General features: G+C 43.4%; 2 protein-coding genes across 2 annotated transcripts in view; one reads left to right on the top strand and one right to left on the bottom strand.

Annotated features, from left to right (window-relative positions):
• Nucleotides 1–2,061: 2,061 nt before the first annotated feature.
• On the bottom strand, nucleotides 2,062–3,651 carry CHRM5 (cholinergic receptor muscarinic 5). Its single transcript, XM_074998832.1, has one exon. It carries the CDS (start codon nucleotides 3,649–3,651, stop codon nucleotides 2,062–2,064), a length of 1,590 nt encoding a protein of 529 aa, XP_074854933.1.
• A 4,705-nt stretch (nucleotides 3,652–8,356) lies between these two features.
• The window catches only part of AVEN (apoptosis and caspase activation inhibitor), a 171,276-nt gene continuing 158,086 nt past the window's right edge, over nucleotides 8,357–21,546 (top strand). Inside the window, exon 1 of the mRNA XM_074996958.1 lies at nucleotides 8,357–8,682. Coding sequence (XP_074853059.1) covers nucleotides 8,440–8,682 — 243 coding nt within the window. The 5' untranslated portion in view covers nucleotides 8,357–8,439. The remainder of the gene's footprint in view (nucleotides 8,683–21,546) is intronic.

Genomic DNA, 21,546 nt, shown 5'->3' with positions numbered 1-21,546 from the left:
AAATCAATCAGGTTGAAGTCAAAATATGTTTTCCACACATCCCTAGCTTTTCATTAACATACATTTTTCCTTTGAAAATTAGGAATATGTAAAAATTACTTACACATTTGTCATTGACATGAATTGATTGGATAGTTACACGGAAAAACACTTCTTTCATGAGAACTACCATTAACTAAATTTATATCAACTCCACTGAAAACAATGACAAATTCAGAATAACTAGCACAAAATCCGCTGCATTATCTCTGCACTGTGCAAGTATTTCCTGTCACACTGTTATGATCATATTAAATAGATTGTGAGACGTAATACCGAGATGGGGCCCAGATCAAAGCTCTGCATCCAAATACCCCTGAATTTTGATAAAGGCCAGATAGATCTGGATCTGAACTTGTGACATGGGCTCATCCCTACTGCAGTATTTGTAATTCTTTACAGGATGTTTATTTTGTCACCCTTTTTTTAAAAAAAGACCATTGCTTATTATCAGGCTTTTCGATGCCCTCTGATTTTTCTTGCTGTTTCCTTTATTTCCTCCTGAGTTTTAGACACTTGATTTTATTACACTGTAGTGAGCCAGACCTTACCTCCACTACATCAGCTTTGTGCTGCAAATGCCTATAAGGAAAGTGAACCCATCTATATGAAGACTTCTCCTGCCAGATGGAATCCTCCATACAGCCCAGAACCACTATACCATTTCTAACACCCCACCTCTCTGTGAAGGAGGGGCATTCCTGGGTGATCCTTAAGCCCCAGCAAACCTCAGTTTCTGGAACAGCCTCTTGGGACCTGCACTAACTTGCGCTTGGGTCGGGGCCTGTGCATGCTGGCCCCAGAATCCAGGGGTTGCAAAGGTATTTAACAGCCACCTTTCCCCAACCCAGCAGTTCAACTGGCCTAGAAGATCTGGCCCTAAGAGAACATATAATTCCAAATATTAATTAGGTAATATTGGACAAGCTCTTTGAAAATCAAAAGTATTGTTGTAACTGCTAAATAATATGATTAATATAGAAACAATCATGTGAGTCACAAAAAATCTTGTTTTCATTGTTCATTAATATCAATTTTGTCAGTATTTTAAATAACTTCATGATATACTGATGTCTGCATGACAGTTTTTATTTGTCCTGTGTTCTGTATATCATTAAAGGTAGACTTTTCAGGGCGGTAGTAGGGAAGTTAAAAGATTTTTATTTCTAATTATGTGCTGTTTATAGGATAGTAAATAAAAGAACTTATTTGTACAGTGCAGTGAATTCTGCTTTGCACCCTCATTTGTCACTAGTAGAGTGACTTTAAAAAAATAAAACTCACTGTATATGAAGAAATACAAATTCAGAAATTTCTGCCATTTGCTTACAGATGATACTAACTTGAATGACAGCCTTGATATGGGTATTGGGGTCTTAATATACAAACAACATTGTATATTACACCACCTATGAATCTTCCCTCTGCTCAGAAATGTCCTGCAACAGAATACTTTTTTAGCATTACACTTGCCCTTAATAGGTTTGCCCATTTGGGGTCCAAAGGATCCCTTAATATGTTATTTTGGGTACTGCTGTTTTCATCTTTAAATGGTCCTTGTTCCATTTCATCAAGCTATGGATAGTGTCACAAGGGAAGCAGTGCAAGGTCCATTGCTACAGACGTATAAAACTAGAATTGACAAAACATTAGAAAATACACAGGAAAACAGTCTTGCAACTGTAGGAGGTGGTTTGGATGACCTAACAAGTCTATCCGTCTCTAATTTCCAGGGGTCTGTGATTCATTCTACTCATTCTTAGGCTGAAGGATAACACCACAGGGCCCTAAGATGCTGACAATAATTCAGCTCCACTTGAGTGACTGAAGACATCCATAGATAATTACAGCAGTTGCTGCCTCCCTCTTGAAAGCATGCACAAGACTGTCATTATGTAAAACTTGGCTTTTCTTTGCAGGAATTTTTTGTCCCCAGACATGTAAAGCAACAACTTTGGGAAAAAAAGAACTATAGCCAATTTACAATGTATCAATAATTTTGTAGGTGTTTCTGTCCTTCAATTACAGCAGTTTGGTATTACCCTGCCAGTACAACTTCTCTTCCACTTTTTTCTTTTTCCACTGACAGAAAAGTAGCATCTTAAAAGTTTTTCGGAATGTTTTGTTGCAGAGAGCATAACAAATAGGGTTAACAGTGCTATTGACGTAGCACAGCCAATATCCAAGGTGCCACAGAGTTAGAGGAATGCAGTCTGAGCAAAATGTGGAGACCAAAACCATTATATTGTAGGGAGTCCAAGTGATGATAAAAGCTAGAAGAATGGCACTTAAAGTCTGTGCTGCTTTGCGCTCCTTTATAAGAACCATTCTTTTCCTTTTGGTGATTTGGTTACTTAAATTTGGATCCATGCTCTTGATGGAAGGGTCCTTTGATAAAGCAGCAGAACAAGGAGTTACTTTTACTTTTCGGCAACCATTGTTGGTTTCCTGGGTGCCATCAGCCTTAACAACTAAGTGAAATTTGTAGGCCACACATTTTGGACTTCTTTGCACTTGGCTTTTGGCCGGAGAAAGAAAGTATTTCTGGGTCTCAAAATCAGTTTCCATAGGGTGGTCTTTCATAAAAACTTCCTTAGTGTCCTCCTTAAACTCTTCTTTCTTACCTTTGGATGGACTCTTGCAAGTTACTTGAAAAAGTGAATCAGAGGCAGGTTTGTCCTCTTCTTCTGAGGATGCATAGCTGCTGCATGTGGTTAGTTGGTCTGCCTTAGACCAATCATTACAAGTATTTGGTGTTTGAGGGGCTTTTGCAGTGGCTGAAGTGCTTCGACTGGATGAAGACCATGATGCCTGACACCTTTCCCTTTTGGCTAAATTTTGTTGCTTGCAGCTAAAGCAGGAATTCAGAAGAGCTTTCTGGGGTTTTATCATCTCAAGCTCTGCCACAGATTCAGAGCCTTGTAGTTCAGCAAGGTCCTTAGTACGTTTCTCAGTCTCTTTATAAATGCGGCAATATAAAATAGTCATCACTGACACTGGGATGTAGAAAGCAGCAATTGCAGTGCCAAAGGTGATAATGGGTTCATACAAAAATTGTATCTGGCATTCTTCAGGTGGGACAGTTCGTTCCCCCACAAAATACTGCCAGCATAAAATTGGTGGTGCCCACAGAATAAAGGAAATTAACCAAGCTAAACCAATCATAACACCAGCCCTTTTGGGCGTGCGTTTAGCCCGGTAGGTTAGAGGTCGTGTGATGGAAAAGTATCGATCAAAACTGATAACGAGCAGGTTCATTACTGAGGCATTGCTAGCGACATAGTCCAATGCTAGCCATAGATCACATGCCAGACTTCCAAGAGACCAATGGCCTATTAGTATATAAGATGTATAAAGATTCATAGAAAATATTCCAATGATGAGGTCTGCACAAGCAAGGCTGAGCAAGTAATAATTGTTGACAGTTTTAAGTTGACTGTTGACTTTGAAGGATATCATTACAAGAATGTTTCCCACTATAGTTATTAGGCTTACAATAGCTGTGACAGTAGCAATTGTAATGACTTCCCAAAGTCTATGTCCTTCTAACTGTTTATGGTTAACAGATGTACTGTTTACAATGGTTGAATTACTGTATTCATTTACTTCCATTCTTGTTCTTGGAGTATTATCATCAGGATATTAAGGACATTGCAGAATGTTTTCTCCACTTGATAATTTTTGGAAGACACCTGTAAAGATTAAAGGGGGACAGAGATTGCAGCTTATTAAATATCATTGGACTTTCATCAGACTTATTTAGCAAAAATATCTACATAATAAGCCATTGTATATTTATACACAATATTAAAAGCAGTAAAATGTTATTTTAATGTTTTAAATGACACAAATTGCTCCACATCATGTGTTTGCTACAAATAAAAAATAAAATCCTAGCAGATTATTTTCATACTTTCTTTGCCTTTTGATAGATGTTTCCACCTTTCCCCACATTAATTAAACACACATTTTAAATAACTTTGCTTTGGTAGCATTCCGTAGATCGTGAGACAATGCTAAGTATAGCTGAGGCAACTACGGTTTCATAAATAATTCAGTCTTGCCACCTCTTCTCTCCTGAATATTTTAGGAGTATACAGGACATGTTCTTTGACACACAGACATTTAAAGATTCCCAAAGCAGGGTGACAAGCATTCATAATGTTCCTTTTTGAATGTCATGCACTATACATCATAATTACCAACATTTCAAAAACATCTTAGGAAGAATCCAGAAAGAAGCCACTGTCTGGGGAAGCCATGAGGAGAACTGAAGCAGTGGGGTTTGGTGAATTGAGGATGTTTGGCAGAGGCAAGTCAGAAGGATGCAATTAGAGGAGTTTGGGGCAACACCAGGGGAGTATTTGGGTTAAGGAGGTTTGGGGATCCAGGGCCTAGATTAAAGAGCTAGACAGGAGAGAAGTTGTGGGTTTGCAGGATTTGGTGAGACAGAGAAGAGGGCGATTAGGAGATTTGGGAGAAGTGGGAAGAGGGTTAAATTGCATATTAAAAGGAGATAGCTAGGTTGGAGGAGAGTCAGGAATAGATGGTTCGGGTATGGGTAAGAAAAGACTAAAGGAGTAGTTCTGTAGTAGCAATTTCTCTAGTCTAGGTAAACAATCAAGTTATGTCTACATTAGCCTGCTCCTTTTGGAAGGGGCATGTTAATGAGGCAGTTCAGAAGATGCTAATGAGGAGCTGACATGAATATGCAGCACCTCATTAGCATAATGACAGCTGTACGCTTTTTGAAAGCACTGCTTTTGGAATGCATGCTGCCCATGTAGATGGGGGCCTTTTGAAAGGACTCCCCTGACTTTGAAAGCCCCCTCTTCCTAAAACCAAATAGCAAGAAGGGGCTTTCCAAGTCCAGGGGGCCTTTCGAAAAGCCCCCATCTAGATGGGCAGCATGCATTCCAAAAGTGGCACTTTCGAAACAAGTGTGGCTGCCATTATGCTAATGAGGCACTGCATATTCATGTCAGCACCTCATTAGCATCTGCCAAACTTTCTCATTACCATGCCCTTTCTGAAAGGAGAGGGCTAGTGTAGACATAGCCTTAGTGGCTCAAGATACTTCACTCACTACCTCTTCCTTCCTTTGACTTAAAAGGCTAGCAACTCAAGCCCATGATGTGAGGAACAGTACAGAATACTATGGGCTGGAAGGGAAAAGCTGCATAGCAGCCTTACACTACTGCACTGGCTTGTGGGTCCCAGCCACTCTGCTCTTAGTTGAAACCTGCAGAAGCTGTTGATGGCTCTGGGAAGGAGGGGAAGGAGTGGGAACAGAGTGTGAGTCTGCTGATTTGTCCTTCTCTGAAGGTGCTGGGAGGGAGGGGGAGGAGTAGGACATGCAAGGCTCCCGTGCCCCAGTGTGCAAGATGCATGTGGCAGGGGGTCCCTGGGCTGCAGAGGGAGCCCCAGTGGGCCATATGCAGACTGCAGCCCACAGTTTTCACACCCCTGCCCTAATATTTGCATTACTTGGAGCAATTTATCACTATTACTGCCTATCTATATTATAAGCTGGTGTTAAAGTCTGTTTTGAGGAGATGGCAAACAAAAATATTGTGGCCACTGTCTTTTTAAAATCTATTTCATACTTTTGAAATAAAACCTCTTCGATAAAATCCATTAATGAAACAGGGCTCATTGTAGCTAATGGTGTTATTCCAGAGATAAATTTGTTTGCTTGTATGTATTATGCTTTTAAAATTGTTCTAAGTTTGAACTATAATTCTGATTGCAGAGGATTAGTCCTTTCAAATGCTGACCTACCGGGAAACAGATTTGACTGTCCTTTTAACAGAAAAGTCTGTGTGTGCAAGTGTGTGTACACTTCAGATCCATCCATAATTTGGAGTGGGTCAAATTAATGGGCTTTTCAAAGGTCAAAATGAGCTGTAGATGGGAATGACTTAAATCTGCTGCACTACCAGAATCTCGTCACTTGTTTTTGGCTAGCCTTATGCAGGTAAAAGTGGGAGGAAGAGTCAAGGAATGCCTAGCCGTGTACTGTCTACACAATGGCCACTCACAATGGCTCAAGAAGCAAAGGGGATGCTCCTATCGTGCTACCCTGATGGCACGTAATGCTGCAAAGTGGAGTGAGGGAGAAGACGCCTCCATAGCCTCAACCTCACTCTATAAAATGTCAAGCCTGGCACAGTCAGTCTAGTGCTGCTGTATGCTGGACTTCCCAAAGATGGATTCTGTCAGATGATGAAAATATAACAATCTGCTTCTTTAAAAAAAGTTACCCAAACAATTCACAACACTGGAAAAATTTGAAATAAAGAACAAAAAAAAAAGGTTTATTTAACTATAAAGGGAGTTTTTAAGTGAGCATAAGTAATGAGACATTGAGATTAGAAAGTCACAAAACAAACAAAAACAAACAAACAAAACAACCCTGCTTCTAAATTTAACAGACTAGGGCTGTGTCTACACGTGCCCCAAACTTCGAAATGGCCATGCAAATGGCCATTTCGAAGTTTACTAATGAAGCGCTGAAATGCATATTCAGCGCTTCATTAGCATGCAGGCGGCAGCGGCGCTTCGAAATTGATGCGCCTTGCCGCCGCGCGGCGCGTCCAGACGGGGCTCCTTTTCGAAAGGGCCCCGCCTACTTCGAAGTCCCCTTATTCCGAAGAAGGTGGCGTCCTTTTGAAAAGGAGCCCCGTCTGGACGCGCCGCACGGCGGCAAGGCGTGTCAATTTCGAAGCGCCGCTGCCGCCCACATGCTAATGAAGCGCTGAATATGCATTTCAGCGCTTCATTAGTAAACTTCGAAATGGCCATTTGCATGGCCATTTCGAAGTTTGGGGCACGTGTAGACACAGCCTAGATTTGGTTCAAGATGAAATCCCTTAACACATTTCCAGTAACATCCTTGATCAAACTCTTAGGCCAGCATCCGCACCTAAAATCCAATAGTTGTTTCTTTTGTCTTTTAGGGGGATAAGAGAGAGTAAGAGAGGGAGAAATACACTGGGCTGTTTTTACCTTTCACCTTTATAGCTCAGTCACCCTTTGAAATGCATTTTCAGGTGAGTGACACAAAGGTAATGTTTTTCCCAGCTGGAGGCAAGAAGCTGGGCAGTCACACAGAAAGTTTTCATACTATTGTTTGCTAAAATACAGAGTTGTTTGTTCCTTCCTGTCCCTTGCCCAAGACTGGCTGCTTGGTAAGTGACAGCCAATCAGTTTTGATGTCACCTAGCTAGAAGTGTTAACTTGCCCTTTGTTTCTGAAAAGCAGGTGCATCCACTGTGTACTGCGAGAATACAGAGGTCCATTTTACTCAATTGGTTTAGTATAATTGTAGTAATTGTTGCAGCTCTCTGTGGTTGTTTGTGGTGTGTGAGCACTAATGTGGTTGTGATGTATCATGATTGTGTTCCGTTTTCCGTTGTGTGGTAATGCTGATGCCAGTATTAATGTTAAGTCAGGATACTGTACGTAGTGAAGGCACTCACTAGGCCACCGCAAGTGCATTGGGGGCTTACGTGTCTATGTTGCATGGGGAATCTGCAGTATTACAGGGTGGTTGTGCAAGAGTGGATTTAGGATGGGCTTTGGTGTGCTGAGCAACACTTGTGGAGAGTGTCTGAGAGAGAAGGGCTGTGTGTGCAGGGGACTTGGTATGTTGTGTTGTGGCTCTAGTGTTGTATGAGTCATGGGATTTGGTGTGCTGAGTTGTTGGGTCTTGTGTTGTGCTGTGTAGTGGTCACTTATGGCTGTGTTGTGTCATACTGTGTGAGCCTCCTACGATTATGTTGTGTTGGGTGGGTGTCAATGTAGTTGCTAGAAGCTCGGGGTGGTTGTGTTGTGTGTAGGTCACTGTGATGCCAAGGGACTTGGGATGGCTGTGTGAGTCACTATGGTGGCTGTACTGTGTGTGGGTCACTGTGGGGGCTCGGGACTGTGTGGGTCACTGAGTGGATTCTAGTGGCTGTGCTGTGTGTGGGTCACTGGGGGCTTGGGGGGTCTGTGTGGGTCACTGTGGGGGTTTGGGGGCTGGGTTGTGTGGGTCACTGTGGAGGTTGGGGGCTGGGTTGTGTGGGTCACTGTGGCAAGGAGCTTGTGGTGGTTGTGTGGGTCACTGTGGTGGCAAGGGGCTCGGGGTGGCTGTATTGTGTGTGGGTCCCTGAGTGGGTTCTGGTGGCTGTGTTCTGTGTAGGTCACTGGGGGCTTGGGGAGCCTGTACGGGTCACCTGGGGGCCTGCGCGGTGCGGTGCTGGGCAGGGGTCGCTGTGGCTCGCGGAGATTTGAAGGGCCCTGCCGGTAGGAGCTGCCGGGCGCCCTTTCTCTCGGGCCTGCCCGGTAGCTGTTTCCGGAGGCGGGCCGGCTGGGCTGCACGGCACACGCGGCGGGCCGGAAAGCCGCTGCCCTGCCATGCAGGAGGAGCGCAGCGAAAGCGGCGGCCGGCCCCGGCGGGGAGGCGGCCGGCAGGGCAGGCGGAAGCCGGGCGCGGACAGAGCAGCGGAAGGCGGCGGCGACGGGGACAGACACGGCAGAGGAGGCGGAGGCCGCGGAAGAGGCGGCGCTCATGGGCGCGGAGGAGGCGGGGGCCGGAGGAGGCGAGACCCTCGGGGCAGGGGCGCTGCGTCTCCCCCGCCTGCTCACTACCACCGGCGGGTAAGAAGGAGCAGAGACCGCAGCACGCACCCTCCCGCCCGGCAGGCTGCAGCCGCCCCAGCCGGCCAGGGCCGCGCCTGGTCCCCTTCCCGTGACGCGCCCTCTTCGCTGGTAGCTGCGCTACCGGCTGGCCTGCGGGGGGGCCCTGCACTGCGGGAGACGTAATCCCCCACCCCCGCTGCTAGGCCTGGAAGTGACCCTGGCCGGGTCGGGGGCTGGACGCCCGCCAGGGTGCTGTGTGAGCCCCGGTTAGGGGACGGCTCAGAGCCCCGCGCCTGACGCCCACTGCTGGTCGGAGGCCAGAGGAAAACTGAGGGTCCGGAACGCTTGCACCGCACGCTGGGGGTGTGACGCCCTGACTGCTGTGACGCGGCAAAGTGCCACTTCCAAGCTCGCGCGCGTGTGGGAGGCACGGGGAGGGGCCCGCTCCTGCTGCACCTCTCATAGGCTTGGGGACCTGTGCCCACCTAGGCATATCACACGTCATCAACCAGCCCTTTGACGTAAGCTCTGCTCATAGCCTTGTGCTGTGGTTTTGGGGCTCGGTGGCTCAGTAGTACAGTGAACTGCTTCATGTTCTTGCATGATGAAAGGTGGCAGCGAGGTAGCCCTGTTAGTCTGTATCCTAAGAGAACAAAACCGGAGTCCTATAGCACTTCCAGTCCAGCTATTTCCAGAGCTGAAGAAGTGGGTCAGCTCCAGGGAGGCTCATCGCCTAATAAATGATGTTGTTAGTCTGTAAAGTGCTACATTACTCCTTCTTTTTTCATATCCAGTGTTCCATCCTCTAGCACTCCCAAATAACTGGCATTTTAACCATAAGTAAATTTTAGTTATGTTTTCCATAAGTACAGTATTGTGAAAGTGCATACAAATAAATACAGCAAACAGTATGTTTGCAGTGTACAATACTATTGTTAGTCAATAAAGAACTCTGAAAACAGTTTTGTTTGTTTCTTAATATCTACTCTTGTTTTTCTTTAGCATTATGCATTGCTAGGTATACCTCTCTGTTATCTAGAATATTGGAATATCTGGCAACTTATATGGTTCCAGGGCTGCGGGATATGAGAGAGTTTACTGTACTACTGAACCACTGGTCCCAAAAAAACATAGCACAAGGTTATACTGTGTTGTGATTCTTTGTCATGCTATCTGGTTAATCTCTCACTTAAATTGTGAGTGTGCCCTGACTGCTGCACTAGATACTTTTTTTTTTTTTTAAAGTATTAGTCCTTTACTAATACCAGTGTTGCAGGCACTATGGGAGGCCAGGGTGTAGACAGACTGGTGGTTTTCAACCAGTGTGTTGTGAGAACTGTCCAAGTGTGCCATGAAACTTTGTCAATTTCCCCTCTCAGTGGCTCTGTGCAGAGCCACAGGTAGGGGAGGAAGGAGGAGGAGGAGGAATTGACTACCCCACTCCTGCTGGCTCTGGCAGCAAGACTGCCTGAGTCCCTGCAGGGTTTGTCAATTCTCTTCCCCTTTCGTACCCCTCTCCCCCCACTGGCTCTTTGCAGAGCTATAGTGAGGGGAAATGACGACCCCAAACGACCCCATTCGCATTTGGAGGCAGCTGAAATGCTGCTTCCTAGCCCAAACGTGCTGGTGGGGAGCCCGCCCCCACTCCCTGCTGTGGAAGTGGGTAGGGCAGAATTATGTTGGAGCTGGGGCATAGTTTAAATGCTGTGTCCTGGCTCCAAAGAGCTAGTGGAGCAGGAAGTCTGCCTTCAGTGATTACTCATTTATGCAACATCCTTATCATGGCATTGACCAGATTTTGAAAAGTTATCTGTGCTTTCTGCGTAAGATGGTGTATTCTGTGGTGGATTTGAAAAATTAATGCATTTGATATTTGTTTAGCATGTTGTATGCACTACTATGTTGCAAACCATTCCAGAAAGACTGTGGTCATAATAAATTTAAGTAAATATGATGTTTATGAGCTATAAATTCAGCTAAAAATTGGGTGTGGTGTGGAATTGTTCCTCGTTGGAGTGTGCCTTGTTACTGAAAAGGTTGGGAACCACTGATACAGACTATTTGCTTTTGACACATTTCTGGTTCGATACTGACCCAGTAGAGAGAATGTGATGACTTAAAATGTTTTTGGGAACTGGTGTATCAGCCACCTAATGGCTTCCACCATTACCTATACAGGTTTTTGACCTCAGGAATCCCTGTCCTGCAGTGTGATGCACACAGAGAGCCTTGTGCATTTTGTTGCAGAATTAGGACCTACATACAAAATGAAACTCTTGGTTAGTGCCATTACTTAAAAGTTACTTGCTAGTAATTTCATTTATATACAATATAAAATTCCATGGTGATATACATAAAAATGTCCAGACTCTCTGTTTTGAATATTATTTTTTTCTTTTCAGCCCCAGGGCAGGTAGAAGAGAAGCTCAATGCAGCACCTGTAATGTTTGTGAAAACCAGTATCTTTCATCTGTTTTATGCTAGATCCTGAAGAAGTACAGGCATTTATTAGTTCACTTGAAGTTTTTTCTTTTGAGGCCCCACCCTCACATGCTATAAAAATTCTAGAGCTCACCTGTATCACAACATCTGGTTTTCTGCATATCCAGTAGATTAAAAACCAGGACCAGTGTTAGGGAATAGTAAGTAGGGCAATTCCTGGGACCTATGCCTCAGGAGGCCGAGAATCTGCAAAGCCAAGTTAATTTGGTGTCAGCTTCAGTCCCAAGTGATGGGCTAGGGATTCAGCTTTCTGCTCTGGGCCCAGTGAGTCTAATGCCAACCCCTATCTGGTTTATTTTGGCAGCTCCCCTGAAGCCAGCTTTTGCATCCCCAGGAGCCTCAGGACTCCTGGTTGAGAACAGCCACTCTAAACAATGGTTTCAACCTTTGTATTATTTCTTTTTGTGTTTGGGTATTTTTGTATATTCCAGTATTGTTGATAAATTTTACAGATCATTTTGTAACTTGAAAGGGAAACAGTTGACATAAAATCACATTTCTGTGTGAATTTTTAACCTAGTATGTTTGGAAGTAGCCCTGTAAGGACTAGAGAGAGATTTTTAAGTTCTCTTTGTTTGTTTACTTTGTGCATTTGACAGTACTTTTGCTATTTTAATGATAGTTGTACTCTATATCAAGTGCCCTAGCATGCTGACATCATCTTTATAAAGGTCTGAGAATATAGCGAACAGTATCTTTAAAAGCTGGGTACTCTCCAGTGTCTTCCCCAGGCTCTTTAAGAGAGTGTTTAATAGTATAATAGCCATGTTCTGCATTTATTAGATTGGCCTAGCTGTGATATTCATGGCTGAGAAAAATTTCACGCTTTAAGTGCCACAGTTAAGTTGACCTAACCCTCCGTGCAGACACAGTTAGGCTGATGGAATAATTATTTTATCAATCTATCTACCACCTTTAGAGGGATGAATTAACTACATGAATGGAAAAAACCTATGAAGATCTTGCACCATCCCATCCTTAATCCTTCTACCAGTTCCTCTAGCTCCCTGAGACTTGTGGTGGGGGAGGGAAGATCTTGGCCTGCTGTCTCTTAATTTGCTGTAATTCACAGAAATACCAGGATTATCTGCTTCCTCCATGAGTAGGTAAAAAGTGTCTGCGGGCTGGATGCGGTTCATGAGGTCTAGCTCCCGGCAGGCAACTGGATGCTTTATTTATCTGTGTCTGCAGGTACGGCTGCTTGCAGCTGCTGTTGGCTAGGGATTGTTATTCCAGGCCATTTGAAGCTGCAGAAGTTGTCCTGGTCTGGACCACGTCCTGAAATTCCCATTGGCTGGGAACTGCAATCTGTGGCCAATGGAATCTGTAAGCGTCTGTACTTGCGGACACACAGGTAAATGAAGTGCCTGGGTCCTGCTAGTGACTAACCCTAGTGAATCTGCCAGACCTGTGGGCCACTCATTGCCCACCCCTTCTCTAGTTGCTCCCTGGGGAGAGATGACTATACTTTCTGTCTCCACCACCTCAGTCCTGGTTAGGAATTTTGGGAGAACTTTCCTGTTTGCATTAGAACCATTTTAACATGGTACGTCTTGAACATGAACTGTGTGATATTTATTTCTTAAAAATAATTTCAAACCTATTTTCTTCCACAAAGTTTAGAAATACGTTACAAGGCCAGAATATAAATCACTTGCTTAGAATACTGTGGAGGGCAAGCTTTTTGATATTTGAATTTCTTCTCATTGTTGGCATTTCAGTCTCTGACATGGAAGTCTCTGCTGTGTTATACCTGCAATTATGGTGAACTTAGGTGAAATATATTAAGATTATGTCAAATTAAATTAAAGTCAGATGCTCAGTCTACTTCCATGCAGATGAGAGATGAAAGGCACATAAAATTACAGGCAAACAGAGACCAGCAATTCAGGAAACCTGTAATAAAGTATACTGTTCTGAACAAAATTGTTTCATATGCTGAGAAATATGTAAATTTGCTTTTCTAGCAATTAACATGTAGCGTTTGATCACTTGCTATATTAGCAGTAATGTCATTAGTCAGCTGGATTGACTTGAAAACTGTTATTTAGTCACAATGTTATATGCTTTTAACATCTTAATTATTGGAAGGTGGAGAACATTAAGCCACAAGAGTTCTTGCTCTCACTTAATATTTATATAACCAGCTGTACTACTTTTGAATTCTGTCAAGGCCCACTAATTCAGTCAGGATCCAAAATTCAGTTTCCCATTCCATGGTGCATATTAACATTGAAGGGGATAATAAACATTCAGAGAGTGTTATTTGTTATGATTATTGGAGTCATTTACTCAGTTGGATCTGTATGGTTGGAAAGCTTTGCGAAGGCCCCAAAGAAGACAAACATGAAATAGGAAGCAAAGTCCTAAAGCCTTTTGACATCTGATGTGGAGACTATATAACAAAGATAACTCCTTTGTGTTATGATTTGTCTACGGGGTAAGCACTAGCAAAATTAGGAGGGACATGAATAGCTACAGCTATTCTGCACTACTCCCACACGTGGACAGTCTTGTTCTGCATGTTTAAGTGGGGAAATTCAGGAAACATAAGCTGAATCAATGAAAGGAGTGGTGTCAGTACTCATAAATTACCCTGCATCCATTAAAGCACTGAAGGAGAACCCATATGGAGGTTTCAATATTGTCACATCATTAGTTTCATCTTAAATCTCTGGATTATCCCTGTGTAGACTTGGCTTTAGGGTGCCTTTTTGTACAGAGGAATTCTTTGTGCAGAATGAGTGCCTACAAGGGAACTTTTATTGAATAGCTAATTTTGGGCCATCTCCCCATATAGAAAAGTTCTTAACCTGTAATGTAAATCCCTAACCCTGTTTTGTAACATTGTTTTTCTGTCTGCAATACAAACAAAAACCATGTGAAAACACTGGGGTCCTGTACCTGTACTATGTCAGTTGTTGATTAGGCATGATTAGACTCAGGGCTTGTGTACATGGGATCATGCAGAAAATATGAGACAAATTAACTTCGGGTATGCAGTTAATGCACCTGCCACAGATTAAACCTCTTTGCAGATGCTCTAATTCAGAAGTGAAGTGGCGTAAAGGCTTGTTTGCAGGAGAAAGTTAGTTTGGATTCAGGAGGTGTGTACACTGAAAGCCTAATAGCCATTCATGAATAACTTCGTGTGTGGAATCTTCTTCCAGAATAAGACAGCCTTATTGTTGTTCAGTTTAACACTTGGAATAAGGCACTCTTATTCTTGAATAAATATCCACATGTGGAAATATTCAGGATTAGTTTTTCATAGAATCATAGTGTTGGAAGAGACCGCAGGAGGTGATCAAGTCCAACCCTCAGCTGAAAGCAGAGCCAAGCCCAGCCAGGATTTTGTCAAGTGGGCACTTAAAGACCTCCAGGGAAGGAGATTCCACCCCTCCCTAGGTAGCCCATTCCAGAGATTCACCACTCACCTAGTGCAATAGTTTTTCCTAATATCCAAATTAGACCTCCCTCCCCCTCACTCCCTGCAAGTGAGACTCCTGGTTCTGTCATCCCTCACCACTGAGAACAGTTTCTTTCCCTCATTTTTAGCACCCCTCCTTCATGTAGTTGAAGGCTGCTATCAAATCTCCCCTCACTCTTCTCTTCTGTACACTAAATAAACCCAAATCCCTCAGCCTCTCTTGATGAGTCATGTGCTTCAGCCCCCTAATCACTGTTGTCACCTTCCTCTGGACTCTCTCCAGTGCATCCACATCCTTTCTGTAAATTGGTGTGGGGGAGTGTAGAATTGGATGCAATACTCCAGATGTGGCCTTGCCATTGCTGAACAAAGGGGAATAATCACTTCCCTAGATCTGCTGGCAATGCTCCTAATGCACCCCAGAATGCTTTTAGCTTTCTTGGCCACAAGAGCACACTGTTGGCTCATATCCCGCTCCTCATCCACAGTAATCTCCAGGTCCTTTTTTGCAGAACTGCAGCTTTGCCAGTCCATTCCCATCCTGGAGCAGTGCTTGGGATTTTTCCTGTATAACTATTATTAATTAACTCCTTATATGGACAACCCCTTAGTTTGTTGTGGTTTAATACTCAGAGATTAATCCAAAGTAAACTAAAGCCATTTTATTTCTAAATGAGAGAATCCATGTAGGGTTTTAATGCATTTTAATGTATGCATATAAACTTTACACCTATAGTTAATCACCTTACCTTTCCTGAGTGTAGAGAAGCCCCTCAGGGTGTGTCTAGACCACAGAGCCTGTATCAGCATAGCCAAATTGATTTAGCATCCTACTGTCAACCCAGCTGACATGGAGAGAAGTTTTGCTGTTGGTGTAGGAGCATGACCTCCACAAACTCTGATCTGTGTTGACAGAAGTGTTCTTCTGTATGTGCAGCTGTCTATGCTGATGGTTTTGTTAGCATTGGTATGTCACTGCATGGGGTGTTTTTTCACAGCCCTGGCAAATGTAGCTTAGATCTCAGTGTAGTGACTCTCAACAGGTCTTTTGTTTTACTAAGCAGAAGAGCTCTGTACCCAAAGTAATTTAGGCCTCATGTAGACTTACAATTTAAATCAATACAGCTACATTGTCAGAGGTGTGAAAGTCACAAACTTGACCTGTGTAGCTGTTATGCCACCTTAACCCCAAGTGTGTGTGCCGTTAAGAAGGTCAAAGAATGCTTCTGTTGTTCATGGAGATGATAGCCTTACTTCATCCTTAGAAGCTTTGATTTTGGTATTAGAGGCTTCAGAGAAGCTTTAACATACAGCTGTATTTTGTTATTTTTATGTCTACATTGTTACTGATTTACATTTCAAACATTTGTGTGTTTTTAATGTTTCTTTGTCTTAAAAATCTGATGTATTTATTATCAATTCAGCTCTCATTGAAGTGCAGGTTGAACTTCTCTAATCTGAAACTCTCTCATCCGGCAACATCTGTGATCCATCATGGTTTTAGTTATCATGGATGTGGCCACGTTTCCTATGGTCCCATTAAGTTTGTTTCCAGCCACTAGTCCTAGTTCTCAGTGGTCTGTGCTGTTATTTAGCTGTAATTTACCCCTAAATGTCTGCTGAGAGCCTAGCAAGCAGTGGAGGTGTTGGTAATGCTGCTAGATAACCTGCCATGGTCAGGCGAATTCTCTCGTCTCGCACCAGTCAGGTCTTGAGGGTGCTGGATGAGAGAGATTCAATCTATGTGGACACTTTGGGCTTGTCTACACTAGCTCCCTACTTTGAAGGGAGCATGGTAAGTAAGGCATCGGGAGATTATTAACGAAGTGCTGCGCTGCATATGCAGCACTTCATTAAGCTAATTCTCCCCCGCAGCAACTCCGAAGTGTTGGCTTGCATGTAGTCACAGCTAACCCACTGGTTCTTAGAAGTGCCTGGGTGACTTCGAAGTACTGGTGGGTTAGCTGCAGCTACACGCGTGCCGGCACTTCGAAGTTTAACACTTCAGAGTTGCCATGGGGGAAAATTAGCTTAATGAAGTGCTGCATATGCAGCTCAGTGCTTCATTAATAATCTCCCAACACCCTACTTACCATCCTCCCTTCAAAGTAGGGAGGTAGTGTAGACAAGCACTTTATTAAGGAATTGACAGAATTGCTGTGTCATTCTTTTAGAAAATAAACCTTGAATCACTTGGGTTAAAACACCTGGGCCATGTCTATACAAGCTCCCAACTTCAAAGAGAGCATGGTATGTAGGGTGTTGGGAGAGTACTAATGAAGTGCTGTGCTGCATGCGCAGCACTTCATTAAACTAATTCTCCCTTGCGACAACTTTGAAGCGGCAAACTTTGAAGTGCCGGCTTGCGTGTAGCCACGGCTAACCCGGCAGTACTTTAAAGTGCCTGGGCTACTTTGAAGTCCCTTTACTCCTCAATTTGAGAGCCTAATGGTGCAATCACACATTTCTCCTACTGTTACTCTGGTCCATGGGCTACAGGTGTGCTTAGCAAGCAAGTCTGACTAGCTTTGGCACCTGTAGTTCTTCTGTTTGGGAGCCTATGACCAGTAGTGATTATAGTGACCAAACAACTTTCTTATAGGAAAAGTATTGTTTAATGTTGACAGTAGGAATAAGCATTTAGAGATAAAGGATTTTAAAACACCAGTCTGCACGTGCCTATATTACTTGTAGACTTATCTTCAGGGGATGCAATCTAGACCTGCCATTACTGCTGTAATTCTGAATCACTGCCTCAGAATGGCCTCTCTCCAGAAAGAATTTCTTTTTATCCAGCCAGATATGTCTTGTCCTTCCCAGTTTGAGTTTTCCCTCAATTCTCCAAACCAGTTTGGTAAGCTGCATAGGAAGTGTGAGCCAGTCTGTTCAGGGCCTTTAAACCTTTGCCGTAGATGATTTATCTTAAGCCCTTGTTTCTTCCATTTTGCTTATTTTCTTAATAACTGTCATAGAGCAAACATCCCAGTAATCATGACAAAATACCATACAGGTTGAACCTCTCTAAACTGGCAATCTCTCATCCAGTAGCATCCGTGGTGTGGCATGATTTTAGTTAGCTGGATGTCCACGTATCTTGGGGGTGGCCAACTATCCTGTGGTCCCATAATGTGTATTTACAACCACTAGTCCTGGTTCTCAGTGTTCTGTGCTCACATTTAGCTGTAATTTACCCCTAAATGTCTTCTAATAGCCCAGTAAATACTGGGGCCGCATCTGCGCTAGCAAGTTCTTTTGGAAAATCAAGCCATTTTTCGAAAGAACACACGGAGCATCCACACACAAAATGTGCTCTTTCTATCTGAAATCAAAAGAACGCAGCTCTCCTTCCAGAAGCCCTCTTCTGCGCCTGGATCAGGAAGAGTGCATCCTTTCGAAAGCTTCTTTCCAAAAAAAAAAGGCACATGTAGATGCTCTGCAGGCCCTTTTTTCGAAGGAGCAGTCCTCAAGGTGCTGGATTATTCAATACCTGGCCCATTCTTTTGAAAGAGCAGGGGCTGTGTGGACGTTCGCTTTCAAAAGAGTGAATTGATCTTTCGATCCTTTGTGTGTGTGTGTGTGTGTGTGTGTGTGTGTGTGCGCGCGCTCTTTCAAAAAAAGACCTTCTGGAAGAGATCTTCTGGAAGATAATCTTTCAAAAGATCGCTGTGGTGGAGAGGTGGCCTGGAGGTACTGATAATGTTGCTGGACAATACTGACCTCCCATGGTTTGGCAAATTCTCTATTTCAGCACCATTCAGGTCCCAAGGATGCTGTACTGGAGGTGTTCAACCTGTATTCATAAACTATTACAGAACTGCTGCAAGTCTGCCACATAGTGTCTGTTTCTAATCCAAGTAGGAAACATCATCCCCCTCCCATTCCTCTTTTTGTCTTTGTTCATCTTTGGTTCTGTCTCTGTACTGCTTCAGTCTTGCCCCTGCTGTTCTGAGCAGTTTTGTCTCTGTCTCCCAAGGAGTCTCTTGTAGTTTCTTTAATTTATAAGCAAATATACTTAGAGGTCATCCTAAAATTTTGTGAACTTTTAAAGGTGTTTTCATTTAAGTTTTCATTTAACTCTAAAAGAGGGAAAATTATTTTGAAGAATTTTATATAAACCATTAACACTCTGAAGTTTATGTTATAAAGGGGCTATTAAATGGAAGGAATTGTATAGTGATGATGTTTTTAAGTATTTAGGAGAACTTCATTCCAAGACTTCTTTCAAGAATTTAACAGCACACCTCATTCGAAAAATAAAAAGTACAACGTAAGAAAGAATGGAAATTTAAGCTCAACAAAATTGCCACGTTACCATTTTTCTGGACTGTTCAGCAAAAAATATAGCATTCCGACTGCCAGTGAAACAGTGTTAGTCAGGAACAGCAGGTGGGGTTGGTAGCTGAATGTGTCTATTTTATGCTGATCATATTCAGCATTTATTGTGCATGACTGCCTTAGTTATTCAAAGATAGGGGATAGTCGACCATTTAAATATATAGTGTGCTGGTAAGTGCTTCAAAACAGAAAAATGGGGGAATATATTTCTCATCTCAATTTGTGGTGTCTTTCTGACACCCTGTGGAACAGACCAAAATGTGAATACTCATCTTGAATTGGTTTCTCAGGGTCTGGTGCTACAAGCCTTACCACAGGAAAAACTCAGCAGGAATATTACTTATACATGGACCAGAGAAATCCTGCTTGCCTTGTCAACATGAGTAGTGAGTTCCAGTGAAGTCCATTGAACCGTTTGTATAAGCCAAATGGGAGCTTGTCAGTAGTCATGCTTAGGGAATAGAAAACTAACATTGTAAAATGGTCTGTAAAAGTTATGTGTTCTGGTGGTTCAGAAACCTTTATCCCAGAGTTCTGTATTTGGGCTAAAAATCAGCCTCATTTTTAATCATGGAAATTTTAAGTGGGCTCATAGTTCTGTGTAAATGAACTGCTAATGTGAGATTGCTTCCATTTCCTATCTCCTGACAAAAGTACATGATTATGAATACAGAGAGAGTATTATTACTTTTCAGCCCTACGTAATCGGTTTATGTTGTCCTTTCTGGTCACCCTCAAAAAGTTTTCACTGAGTTTAAAACAAAACATTTTGTTAATCTAGGACCCCAGGGCAAATGCTGGAGAGAATATTTCTGACAGTTTTTAAAACTGCTAAGTAATTCATTCATGCACAAATCTCTTACAGAATGAGGGGCTCCCAGTGTTTCATCTCCTTTTTTTTGTCATGATATTTCTTTGCATTTGCATGTGCATCAGTCTTCTTATTTACTGCTTTAAAAATGCCACCTGATATAAGAATGAGACGTCAGTGTTTCTGTTGGTAGACCTCAATAACAACCTTGCCAGTGAAATCTGTAAGTTCAATGGAGAGTGTGAGAACCTTGCCTCAAGGTTACTGCAGTTCTGTTTCTGTTTTTGCCTTTCCACAGATGATAGCTATAGAAAGATTCTCTTTTAACCCTGGGTTGGCTAGACTTTTGACTTGCAGAACAGGGGTGCCAGACTGAGGATCTGGGTCTCAACTTTCCCTGGGCTACTTTTGTTAAATTTCCAACATTTTGTGTTGCTTTAAGATTATTCTTGTTGCCTGAGTACTGTAGCTTTACCATATTCCCTTTTGGGACATAACACTCAGTTACTGCTGCTCTGTGTCCTTCAACTTATTCCCGTTCCTATTAATTCACAGCAACAATGAGAACTCTTGGCAGTAACTGAAACTAAGGTGGTATTGTACTCCTCTTTCTTTCTTTTTCAAAACAATCTGTAACGAGAGGGGAAAAAATCCTGAAGGAGGGAAATGAATAGGTAGAAGAACAGTTGTTAAAACTGTGATACAAAGGCTATGTCTACACTAGCCCCAAACTTTGAAATGGCCATGCAAATGGCATCTGCTCATAGGAATAAGGGGACTTTGAAGTAGGCGGGGTCCTTTTGAAAAGGAGCCCCGTCAGGACGAGCTGCGTGGTGGCGATCCACGTCAATTTCGAAGTGCTGCAGCTGCCCTCATGCTAATGAGGTGCTGAATATGTATTTCAGCACTTCATTAGTAAACTTCGAAATGGCCATTTGCGTGGCCATTTCGAAGTTTGGGGCTAGTGTAGACACAGCCAAAGAGTTACAGCTCAGGGCTCTGATGCGCAAATGGATCTGCGTGGGCAGCATCTTACATGTGAGTGGAGCCATGTTGATTTCAGCTTTGAATGATTACTAGAGACATACAGTCACTTTAGGATCCGGTCCAAACTGTGCCACAACTTTGATAGCACAGGCTGTACCTTGCTTGTCCGGCATCCATGAGATCTGAGTGGTCCTGGACAAGGGGATTTGCTGGATGAGGGGAGGTCACACCTGCTGCCTGGAAGGGGGACCCCCACTCCTGCAGGACTCCTCCAGCAAGGCTGCCAGGCTCCCACCATGCAGCAGGGTTCCCCTTGGTTGTGGGGCTGCCAGTGCCTAGCCGATTCCCTGCCGCAGGGCTGCTGGGTTGCTGTGGCGGGGGCTGCTGGTGGGGCTCCAAACCCCACCTGGCTTCCTGCTGTGGGGCTATCGGGTTCTCCCAGCCAGGCTGGGGTTCCTAAAGCTGGAGTTGCTGGCAGGGCTCTTCATCCCAGCTGGCTTCCCGCTGTGGGGCTGCTGGGGTTCTCCTGCTGGGGTCTCAGCAGCTCTCTGGTTCAGCAACATCCATTGCCCTACTGGATGAGGGATATTGCCAGGCTAGAGTGTGTCAGATAAAGGAGTTTCAACCTCTATAGGACTGTGAGACCTTCTGTGCACTGATGGCAGTGCAAAACAGTGTTTTGTCAAGGCATTTCTAGTACATTAGTGTGTCACAGCACCAATATGCTTACATAAAGAATGCATTTTCTACCTTTTCCTTATTTCTACCCCAAGTTCAGTGTGTATGGATTGTAAAATATGATAGCATTTTAATTATA

The sequence above is a fragment of the Carettochelys insculpta genome, chromosome 6 (assembly GCF_033958435.1).
Source record: "Carettochelys insculpta isolate YL-2023 chromosome 6, ASM3395843v1, whole genome shotgun sequence".
Lineage (NCBI taxonomy): Eukaryota > Metazoa > Chordata > Testudines > Carettochelyidae > Carettochelys > Carettochelys insculpta.
Note: the sequence above shows the minus strand (reverse complement) of the source record. Positions and strands in the feature narration are given on the sequence as shown.

Bases quoted from the DNA above. Each gene is read 5' to 3' on its own strand.
- CHRM5 (XM_074998832.1), bottom strand. From the start codon at position 3,651: ATGGAAGTAAATGAATACAGTAATTCAACCATTGTAAACAGTACATCT.